Below are 12,292 nucleotides of genomic sequence, written 5' to 3' on the forward strand. Positions count from 1 at the left end.
AGTCATATCTAAATTAACTGAAAAGATGCTCTAATTGTTCCTTCAAATACTGATTTTTCGGTAGTTCTTTTGCTCACTCTTGCTTCTATTTCGTCCTTGCTATTTCAGTGAATTGTCAACGCTCGGTAGACTAAGTCAGTGCTCCAAAACAGTGTGATAATTGCAATTTTCCTATAGTATATATAGACTTCGAAGGGTGTGCGTACTATGTCGGATGTTTTGAACGAAGTAACTGGGAACTTTGGAAAATGGCAGCTGTGTGCAATTTTGATAATATTTCTGTGCAAAATTCCAGCCGTTTGGTTTCTATCAATAATATTGTTCACAGCACCTGCCCCGAAATCCGGTGATTTCTGGTGTCAGCCGCCAGATAACATTACCAATCACACCGAATGGGTGCTGCAAAGCCATCCGATTCGAAAATACGGCACTGACAAAGAATTCCAAATCGATTTTTGTCGAGTCTACAAAGATGCCTACGATGATAAGACGATAAAATTGTTTGAGTTCTCGAAGGGTGACAATGTTTCCATCCGTGAAAATCGAAAGGTCATGCCATGCGTTAATTTCCATTTCAATTCTGACTTTCATTCGGTCATCAGGGAATACAAATTGGTTTGCTCGCGTCGATTGTTGGCCAATCTTTCGCAAAGTTTACACATCGTTGGGTTATTGATTGGTGGAATTGTGGCTCATTTTATGTTGAAGAGGTGACGATGATAGGGACTTCATCGTTGTAGATAGTTTCAAAATTAACTCAAAAATTGCAGATTCAGTCCAAAAACCGTAATGTTAAATGGGATGCTTGCGCAAATATTCTTTGGTATAATGTGCGGTCAGACAAAATACTTTGAATTACATGCACTGTTAAGATGTCTGGTAGCTGCCTGCTGTTCTGCTATGGTTGCATCTGGTCAACTGATCAGTAAGTATACATTGGACTAACTATAATACATCGTTGACAACGCGAATAATGAAACTCAAAATACGAAACGAAAAAAATCTTTCCTGTCTCAAAGAGGAAGGACACATAAGAAATCGATCCGAGCTTCCTTCCGAATTCGATGGGATACAGAGTTTCTGTATGTGAATATTGTTTTGTCGTTCTCACAATAATAAAGTGTCAACTTGTGGTTTCCGTACCCAATGGCAGTAAATTTTAAATATTATTTTTCAGTCATACTTTCACAGTTTTCGTGTGAATGCCCGCAATAAGTGTTACATGACCATAACATTACCTCAATTTATTGCATCCTTTTAAAAATACAGATTAATTGTGTCAGGCTTCGTGTTGGAACGAAGAGACTGTTAAAAAGGTTCAGGAAGTGATCTACTAATTAAGTATACTTTTGGAAGATAGACAAAATAGGTCCGAGTTTAACAACGGTTTTAATAGAATGAATAGAATTGATTTTTACACATAAAAAGAACAATGAATTTAGACTCCTTTGATTCGTGAAGTGATTACGTAAATTGCATTTCATTCAACACTCCTCCTCAATTTACTCCACTCCACAGAGCTTCCGAAAATAATTGTGCTTAACAGTTTGCAACGGTTTCGAAAGTAAATCAGCAATCATTTCATTTGTCGGACAATAAACACATGATACGATACCATTGACGACATAGTCCTTGACGAAATAGACCCGTGTGTCTATGTGCTTTGTTGAGTTAGACATTTTCTCCTCCTTTATGATTTTTAGACAACTTTGATTGTCTTCATTCATTGTTATGGGCGAATTGATTGGCTGGTTGAATTCCTCTAAGAGTCGTCGTAGCCATAAAGCTTCTTGACATGCAGATGAAAGTGAAATGAATTCCGCCTCTGTAGACGACAATGACACGCAAGTTTGTTTTCTGCATGCCCAACTGCAAGCTCCACCATTGACGAAGAAAACCATACCGGAATTAGATTTTCTTGTAATTCTGTCCTCAGCAAAATCAGCATCAGCGTAGCCAATAATTACATCCGGATTGCCTTTGATGTTGCTTAGTCTCAATTTCATGTTCATTGTGCCTTTCAGATACCTCACAACTCGCTTCAGTTGATTCCAATCCGTTTCTGTCGGATTCTCCAATTTTTGAGATAGAATTGAAACAGGTGCGGATATATCTGGTCTTGTATTGATTGCCACATATAACAGGCAACCAATGAACCGCCGGTACTTGCCCTTCTCCTCCAAAGGCTTAGATGGATGTTGTTGTAGCTTTCCATAGTTGGCATCCATTGGAGTCTTCGCTGGTTTTGCATCATTCAAACCAATATCCATTATGATGTTCTCTATGTAATTTGATTGACCCAAAACGTAATTTCCATCCACATCCTTAGTGATTTCCATTCTTAGAAATTGTTTGATGTCGCCAAGATTAGAAATTTCGAATTTTTCGGCTAATATATTTTCGACTTCCTTGATCAAGTCCTCTGATTTACTTGCCACCGGTAAATCGTCCACGTAAATGAGTACGTAACACCACACACCTTCAACGCATTTTGAATAGAGACACAGATCGACCGTGCTCTGCTTGAAACCATGTTCGACCAAGACATTGTGAATTGCTTCGTTCCAAGCCCTGGCTGCCTGCTTTAGCCCATAAATGCTTTTCTTTAATAGACATACCTTGCTTTCTTCACCTTTCGATTTAAATCCTGGTGGTTGTTTCATGTAGATTGTCTCATGTAATTTTCCGTTCAGAAACGCCGTTTTCACATCTAAATGTTTCACAATCATTCCTTCCTTCGCTGCAACTGACATGAGTACTCTGAACGTCGTTTGCTTAACCACTGGAGCGAACACTTCGTCGTAGTCCGTACCGTACTTTTGTGAGTAGCCCTGTGCAACCAAACGAGCTTTAAACCGTTGAATGCTTCCATCGATATTCGTTTTCAATTTGAAAACCCATTTGCAGCCAATTGCGACTCTACCACTTGGCAAATCGACCAATTCCCAAGTCGAATTTTCCATCAATGAACTCATCTCCTCCTGAATTGCGGTTTGCCACATTTCCTTTTGATTTCCAGTGATTGCTGCATGGAAATTCTTCGGCTCAACAATCTCACCGTGAACGAGATGAATTTCGTCTATTAGACGTTTCGGTGGAATTCCTTTGTTTATTCTGCTAGAAGCTCGTTGTTGTTTTACTTCATTGTAAACTGGCTCAATCCGTTGCTCAACGGCACCTTGTCCATCAGTAGGTCCAGCAGATTCGTCTTCTTCCTCGAATGATCCCAAATCGACTTCGTTTTCGACACTATTCACATTGTCGTCAACTTGAACGGATAACTTCTCCAAATCAAAACGTACATCACGGCTGACTACCACTTTGTGATTTGGTTTGTTGTAGCATCGATAGGCTTTTGACTGCTCGTCATATCCAACCAGTTGCATTTCAGTCGCTGCATTGTCCAACTTCTTCCTCTTAACTTTTGGAATATGAACAAAACATCGACTGCCGAACACTCTCAAATGTTTGATGTTTGGTACGGAACCATTCCACAATTCGTATGGAGTTCTGCCTGTTGCACTTGTCATGACTCGATTCTGAACGTAATTTGCAGTTGAAATCGCTTCTGCCCACAAGAACTTCGCTAAATTTGTCTCATTTAACATACATCGAGACATTTCGGTCAAAGTTCGATTTTTACGTTCAGCAATGCCGTTCTGCTGTGGTGAATATCCTGATGTGAGCTGTACCAAAATTCCTTCCGAATTTAAATAATTTGAATTTTCTCCACCGATATATTCGCCACCTCGATCGAAACGAACTTTCTTTGGCTTGACTCCGAATTTGTTTTTCACCATTGCAACATAAGTTTTGAGGTATTCTTCTACGTCTGATTTTTGCCGTAGAAAGTAAATTACCGTATAGCGAGAGAAATCGTCGATAAATGTTGCCATGTAATGTTTCCCACCCAACGATGCAACTTCATTCGGACTATACACATCAGAATGGACCAAATCCATTACGGCTGTCGACTTAGTCAATGATTTCTGCGGGAATGGCAATTTTGTAGACTTCGCTTTCATGCAAGTGTCGCAAACAATTTTCTTGTTGCATTTCACCAGTTTCATGCCATCGACCAGACCTTCATTGAACATTTTTGAAATAGCGACAGGATCTCGGTGTCCCAAAACGCTATGCCAGTAATGAATACAATACTTTTGGTGATCAACCAAAGAATTGACTTTATGTTTCTCCTCAACCGACGAATTAATTCCAGAATTCGCCTCCTTCAAGAAATACAGCTCCGACGATACTTCTCCAATGGCAATTTGCTTTCCTCCGTAGTTGATTTCGCAGTACGTGTTATAAAAGATTACAACGCAACCTTTAGCCGTCAATTTCTTGACTGAAAGCAAATTACTGTCCAGTGTAGGAACATACAGAACATCATCAAGTGTAACGATCGACTTTTCATTATTCTGGTTGAAGAATTTTATTCGAATTTTGCCTTTACCCTTGATGAGACATTTCTCTCCACTCGCAACAGTAACTGTTCCACCAAATGATTCGTCAATGCTCACGAAAAATGCCTTATTGTTGGTAACATGACTTGTTGTTCCGGAATCGAACATCCAATTCAGCAAATTGGATTTGACTGTTGCCACTTTTCCATCAATTTTATTTGAGTTACTCAACACGATATCATGAAGAGTAAATGTGCAATTAGCTTCCAATTTAATATTACGAATTGCAAAGGCATAATTCACGGCTAGGCAATCTCTATCGGAATCGTCAACCTCTGTTTCAACCACCTTCTTAGCTTTATTCTCTGGCGATTTCTTTTCGGATTCTTTCTTGTTGTTCGAAGATAATGATTCTAGGTAACGTCGGCAGTCCTTCCGCAAATGATTTGGTTTCTTACAGAAGTAACAATACATTCCCTTTCTTGACGATGTCACCGCCAATGCGGATTCAGATGATGCAGTCCCATTATTACGACGGCGTTCATATTCTGCTAACACCTTTTGCTGGACAAGGCCGAATGTTAAATCCTTTTCTTCACGTGCTTCTAATGCGGTGATTAAAGCATCGTAGCTTCTAGGTAAGCTCGATAATAACATTGCAACGCTCCAGGATTCTGAGAGTTTGTCCTCTCCAATGTCGGTCAACTTCTGGAAGAGATCCTTCATGTGGTTGACATGTTCTTCAGCGTTACCATTCTCACTCATTTTAAGACTGCAAAGCATACGCATGATATGGACTTTGTTACTAAGCGTCGACTTTTCGTGGTATTTTCGTAGAGCTTCCCACGTTGACCATGCTGTAGTTTCCTTTCTGATGTGTGTGAGTTGATCGTCTTCTACAGCCAATCCAATTAACGCTCGAGCTTTGTTGTCCGACTTCTTCCACTCTTCTTCAGCAACGGCAGCAGCAGCAGCGACTGCAGCAGCATTACCATTCTGTTCTCCAGCAGGATGTTCCACCACATGTTCTTTCATTACCTTCTCCCACAAGTTTTCTTTGATTAAAATCAATTCCATTTTATATTTCCAAATGGAATAATTTTCATTGTTCAGCTTAACAATTCGATTTTCTTTTGAATCCATTCTATTTTCGTTAAATCTCGTTTGTCCTCTTTCTTAATTAGTGAAGCTGGGCACCATAACCTGTTAAAAAGGTTCAGGAAGTGATCTACTAATTAAGTATACTTTTGGAAGATAGACAAAATAGGTCCGAGTTTAACAACGGTTTTAATAGAATGAATAGAATTGATTTTTACACATAAAAAGAACAATGAATTTAGACTCCTTTGATTCGTGAAGTGATTACGTAAATTGCATTTCATTCAACAGAGACGACGACTATGTCAACTTTCTTTGTTTAAATGATTCGATTTAAAGAAATTATCGATTCGATAGATAGATTGGTCACATTGTGTCATCCTTGCTGTCTTTTTTATTACGAACTGTAAATGTTTCGCGGCCGCTGCGGTATTTTTAGTAAAATACAGTCGAAAGTCAAGGTCACAACCAGAACATAAGCACATCAATTTCACCAACTTATTGACTGCTAACTTTCTAAAACGACTAATTTTAAATAAATATGAGTTCAAGCCGTTCAAGCACGGCAGAGTAAAGTAAACCAGACAGGAGCGCTTGATTTTAGGTATCTGAATTATCTAGTAGCCTTATTTTTTACGAATAAAATTAATTCAATTTATGTCAGTGTTCATTTGGGTTCGCTTTCATACAGTTTATGTTCTGTATTTGACTTTTCAAAAATGAACCGCTCCTGCCTGGTGTCTTTTACTCTGCCGTGGTTCAAGAAAAACTCGAAAATAGTTCCTTCTTGTGCTCGAAGCTCTAGATATTGGTTGACAAACGATTCTACGAACAATTTAAGACAGTTGGTATTTAATTTGCTTTTTTATTCATGAAATCATCAATACAAAACCTACGACCTGAGGACGTATGGTATTCTGCAAAGAATCCCACTGCAAAATGATATTAAAATAAGAAGTCTTCTACAAGCCGCAAAAGTTTCAATTAATTTTTTTAAAGGAACTAGAGGGATTCCTTTGAAAAGCCGCCTTACCAAAATCGGACCCATTTCGCCTGGGATTGATATATACATGGTTTGAAAGGTCTTTGCCAGTAGCACTGCAAATGGGGTATCAATGGAAAGCTTAGACAATGTATGGTACGACTAGCATGTTTGGTTCCCATTAAGCGTCATCAGTACCAGCCCAGACCTGTCTAAAGTTCACACAGATTTTGAAAATTTTTCTTGCAGATTTCTGCAAACATATATCAATGAATTAAATTAAACTAGGCATGACCCGAAACTACTTGAACTCAGCTTTCCAATGAGCCCACTCTCGCCCGGGACGATCGTTTATGACGGCCAAAAAATTCGGATAAAAATCACCATTTTACCAACTTCGGAGATGTTCAACCAACAACCAGGTGTGGCTAGAGACCGTGTGAGGCCTGTTTTGAGGTCTACTGGCAAAGACCTTTCAAACCATGTATATATCAATCCCAGGCGAAATGGGTCCGATTTTGGTAGGCGGCTTTTCAAAAGAATCCCTCCTAATCATCTGTTATCGACAACAACGACAGAAATAAATTATGAACTCAGGCAGCTAGCGTTCAGCGTTCACTTTTATAGTGATATGAAGACTGAAACGAACGAAGGACGAGATTACAAACCGTAACTGTAAACGAAACGAGTAACAGATTAAATGATTATATGCTTTCCGTTGGCTCTGCTCTCTACTTAGTTATTGTATCGTATATATATACCTCCTATACATTAGCATACATAAAATCAAGGTGGAGCTTTTTGGAAACAATTCAAATGTTCAGAAATCATTTGAATGCTTTGATAGGTACATCATTACACGATGAAGCATTTAAACGGTTTATAAAGTTTAGATCTGAAAGCTTAGAATTCTTTCGAACTCGTAAACTTTTACTGAGAAAAGTAATACCGCAAAATGTAATGCTTACTCTCTTATAGATTTGATAAATGGGCATGACTCAGTGTTCATTTAAAAATGTGTTGAATCTTACAGTTGCAGACATCACAGGTGGACGAGCTAAGACGGTTTCTATAGTGTTATATGAGCTGTTTTGGTCGATTGGATTGATCATTCTACCGGGATTGTCAATATTTTTCAATAATTGGTCGCATTTGTACATAGTTATATCGGTACCAACTTTAATCATGGTATTTTTGCATAGGTAGGTGATCCATTGACATTGACAAAGAAGATATGGCTTTAGTGTGTTAAACACCGTACACAATTTTTTTGTACCACTTAAGATTCATTCCTGATTCTCCGCGATGGATGCTACTTCATGACCGAATAAAAAAATCAAAAGAAATTCTAGTTCGATCTGCTGAAGTTAATAAAAGAGACGTTCCCAATCAAATTGATGATCTCTTATCACTAGCAGCCGGTGCTTGGTAATTTAAATCAAATGCATCTCGTCATTTTTTAAAAACAACATTTCGGTTTGCAGTACGTCACAACAAGAAAAGGAAGCTACATGGATTTCACTGTGGTATGAGAGCAAATGCAGCCTACTTCCAATATACTACGCATGGGCAATTTTTGTTTTGCTCTTCAACACCATGATACTGAATATGTCGTCACTGGGACAAAAGTTTCTTCATTTTAATGTGGTTATGATGGGTACGGAAAGACTCTCTCCACAGTGTTCTCTTATGCGAGTATGTGAATCACCTTTTTGTTAAAGGTTTCAGCGAACTGATTGGTATGTTCATTGGACTTTATTTAATAATGTACACCCGAAGAAAATGGATTTGGGTGGGATTTTTAAACATGGCTGCTGGTCTTTGCACCTACTCGGTTTGGCTGATTCCGTCAACAAGTAACATAGCGAATTCTCTTACAATTCTTATGCGTAATTCGCATTTACTTAAACAGTCAAAGACACTCATCAAACGGGGCTAGCGATGATTGCTTGCATTGCTTTGAAAACTACAATCTCATCAGCAATGGCACTTTTGACCGCTTGTACGGCCGATTTATTTGTGCCTGAACAGAAGAAAATTGTCATGCTATCAGCTACAATTTGGAGTCGTGCATGGATATTATGGGCACCGTTTGTGGGTGCATTGAATACATTCGGTTCTCTGGTGCCTGTGTCTGTAATGGCTATGCTAACTGTAATTGGTGGATTTTTGTGCACAACAATTGGATATGATCAGATAAATAAAGCGAAAAGTCACCTGAAGAACACGAATGTCGAGCTGATCCTTAACAAAGGTAATTTCGATGCAATTTTGAGATGTTTGTCGTTTGGTTTTATAATTTAATTTTTTATTTAGAAAATTGCAAATTACTCGAAAGCAAGTCCTGATATGGAACACTGCAGTTTGTCTTATTTTTTTTTGATCTGTCATTATTATGTTGTGCCTTTATGTTAAGAAGGTGAATGATTTGAAGTACTTGATTTCTTCCGTTCCAATAAAGAATTGTACTTCATTTATATCCTATATTTATATGGTACAGGAACAGGACCTGCGTGGGGAACTAATTTCTTATTTAAACACATTTAAAACAATTGCGGCTTGTCAACTTTCGGCACCCTGGACTTTACTTAAATAGTCGTCCAAATAAATTTAAAAAAATCTAGAATTCAGTTTTGGATTTTTAGAAATTTATTTGAAGAGATTCCTCGACTATTTAAGTAAAGTACAGGCCGTCAATATGTCAATGGCCGTTGCATAAGGATACAGGGCTTAATGTTGGCAACTTTAATTCTTTAAAATTCTTTCAAATATTCCGAGCTTAATCAGAATTTAAATTCCCAATAAGCCCTGAATGGATAAAAATAGGGTTGATTGTGACGTATGAACTAGAAACAAATCATTCACGACAGTTTCACAGTAGACAGTACAATTCATCGAAACACTTCTGTAAACTCGATGTAATTCAACGTTTAATTGTAATCATATGCAGAATAGGAGAAAGTCAAAAGAATTTAACTGGAGGCTTAGTCGCAGATACTGACTGTCCGGTCCATTTTGTTTACAAACTTAATGATCGTTCATGCGTGCGAAGGAGATGCAAGAAATGATTGAAAAAGTTATAGAAAAATATGATTTTATATCTGACTGACTAGGGAAAAAGATGAAAAGTAGAGTAGTTGTGGTTGATCCGAGTCGTAGCCGAGGTCAATAAACACACGAAAACGAGCTATGTAATGGATTTTACATGCTGAGGGCGTCGAAAGTAGTGCTTTCAACATGAAAAGTACGCTTTTCGACGCATACAACATGTAAAATATCAATTTTACCACTCTCGTAATAAATAGGTATCCTCAGATTGATCTAAATTGATGGTTATTACAAACAAACGTTTAAAAGATTGTTGAACGAATGTTGACTCTAACCGTGAATGTACGGTAGTTTTAGGTCATCCGTGTAAGTATGGTCCTTATGTCCATTAGACCATGTTTTACGTAATATTTCGAGTCGACTGCTGTTTCCTTTTGCAGATACATGTGTAAGTATTCTGTATTGTGTCTCTACTTTTACTCTTTTTTCAGTTAACGCTAAAAATAACTGATAGACACCTAATGTCTCTTGCTACAGACAAAATATTTAAATTTAGTCTCTCAAAATATTTATAATTAGCCAGACTCGCTTAATTATACCTTTGTTACAACAACGCTATAAAAAATACGAATTTTACAGTTTGTTAGTGTGGTACCAGACTACCAGACTTGTATCTGTTGTGTTATTACCAGGAAATAGACATCGGTTCACTTCTTTAGTGTAGAGAAAGGAATTCAGTTAAGAATTAATCTATTCATATCACACTAGATTGAATGATGTATGGTAGTATACCTATGGATGGTATACCTTCATGAGCTAATATCGCGTTTAATAGAAAGATATTGAAAAAGTTGGTTGACTCGATTGAAGTATACATATCGCTAAGAGCTCCGTCATATTCTATTAACTAAATATAAATAAGCGTCGTGTTCGTCTCTCATCTTTTATTTTTATAAAAATAGAACTCTGTGAAAAAATCTTGAATAACAGAACCACTTGTAGACTTTAAAAAAGAATTTATTTGCGTAACATTATTTGAAGACTCGAAGATTTTCATTAGTTTGATCAAAATATTTGAGAATTAATTTGTGTCGTTCTATAAATCTGATGCAGCGATGCATGTTAACGTTAATTGAATATGAAATTTCGACTTTATTTTTGAATTTAGAAGAGGTAAATTTGGTAGAAGGTCAGAAGGCCAAACAGTGGAACACCTGCCTTTATCAACAAGTCTACATATATGTTCGTTCTGATTCCTACCTCATATCACAGATTGACTAAAAAAGATGAATTTACGCTACAATGACGCTACAGAGTACAGTGAGAAAATTTTCAGGAAAAAGATTTTCCGAAGCCGCATTTATACAAAGCCAATGGAACGGGCTGGACACTCTATGAATAGCAGCATTTAAAAAATTAGGAATAGCGTGAATAGGGTCAGGCTCGTGGAAACTTTAGATATATATCTGAGTGGTGGTAGATCCACAGACTGGACCCTTACACCTTTCGTAAACTATTGTCTAACTTTTCACTTTAAAAAAAAATGTTCGAATCAGCAAGCATCTTCATCAAAGCACACAGGTCAACGTAGACAGGATCTAATCTCAAAAAAGCTTTTATTTACTTGGGGTATGTGTTGGCTAAACCATTACACAAATTGTAATTCGTGAAAGTAGTCATAAGACACAACTGCGTATCTTGAAATGATAGAGAATAAAATCAGTAAATCAATTTGCAAGCGTAATATATAAGTAGATGCAGTTAAATTGAGCAACAAAATTTATTTGAAAATCAAAGAGAATCCCCGGTAAACAAAAACATCGAATCAAATTTTAAGTGTAAATAAACACTCGTGCAACCTAAAATTGCTGTGTGTTAATAATGCTGAACTTGACAGTGAAAAAGGAACTTTATAATTAAATCGGACGATTATTTTCGGCTTGTACATATAAACATGATTTTGATTTATTTTTACAGAATCTCGCGTTCATTGGCTTAAGAACACTTTGTCAGTGTGTCTTATACATAATTAGACGTGATAGTGGATTGATGAGTGTTAAAATAAAATAAAGAAAAAAAGTTGAAATTTGTGGTCGGTTCATTTTGTGGGGAGACACGATAGGCGAACGATATAAATGCAGTATAAAGTGCAATTGGTAGGACAAGGCACACTGAAACCCTGCTTTCAAGTCATCTGGTATCAATTTACTGGAAAATGATGCAGACATAAGGGATGTTGTTTTCAAGGAAGATTTCTAGGGACAAACAAAAACTTGAGTTGAAACCCCAAGGGGCGAGCGATACACTAAAGGACAAAGTCCTTAAATGTTACATTTTGGACGGCTAATTCACTTTAGATATGACATTCAGATATATTTTACCCACTCAGCACCCGGGAAATCAGTTTCGCCTTTGGCTCGAGCTGCAAACGTTACACTTGAAAAAAAATAAAAAGTTCCAAACAAGGACGTAATCTTCTATTTCCTTTTATTACAAATATGGAACTATAAAAATACGGCAGCTGTGTGGTCATTAATTGGAAACAAACTACGTACATTTTCCCACCAGTTATCGTTTGATGTAAAAGTTTTCTCTTTGAGCTCCAAACAAAAACATATTTTTTCCCGAAAAACTGTAGCAAAACAAATCAAATCCCATTTTATTATCCAATAAAACACACAATTTCAAATTGGTATGATTTATTGGTTCATCGTTCCAATAGTTCAACCTTTCAACACACATGTCGCCGAAACCGAAA

General features: G+C 37.2%; 1 protein-coding gene across 1 annotated transcript; it reads left to right on the forward strand.

The window, feature by feature from the left end:
* The first annotated feature begins 95 nt into the window (after nt 1-95).
* On the forward strand, nt 96-8,959 carry LOC119077675 (organic cation transporter protein-like). Its single transcript, XM_037184925.1, has 8 exons — nt 96-710; nt 771-925; nt 7,520-7,688; nt 7,771-7,914; nt 7,971-8,143; nt 8,208-8,342; nt 8,399-8,740; nt 8,803-8,959. Exons 1-8 carry the CDS (start codon nt 208-210, stop codon nt 8,832-8,834), a joined length of 1,653 nt encoding a protein of 550 aa, XP_037040820.1. The 5' UTR covers nt 96-207; the 3' UTR covers nt 8,835-8,959.
* Nucleotides 8,960-12,292: the final 3,333 nt, after the last annotated feature.

The sequence above is a fragment of the Bradysia coprophila genome, unplaced genomic scaffold (genome assembly GCF_014529535.1).
Source record: "Bradysia coprophila strain Holo2 unplaced genomic scaffold, BU_Bcop_v1 contig_24, whole genome shotgun sequence".
Classification (NCBI taxonomy): Eukaryota; Metazoa; Arthropoda; class Insecta; order Diptera; family Sciaridae; genus Bradysia; species Bradysia coprophila.

Coding starts and splice junctions, on each gene's coding strand:
- LOC119077675 (XM_037184925.1), top strand. CDS start 208: ATGTCGGATGTTTTGAACGAAGTAACTGGGAACTTTGGAAAATGGCAG. Junction 8,343..8,398: donor TTGGCTGATTCCGTCAACAA/GTAACATAGCGA, acceptor TTACTTAAACAG/TCAAAGACACTCATCAAACG. Junction 8,741..8,802: donor CGAGCTGATCCTTAACAAAG/GTAATTTCGATG, acceptor TTTTTTATTTAG/AAAATTGCAAATTACTCGAA.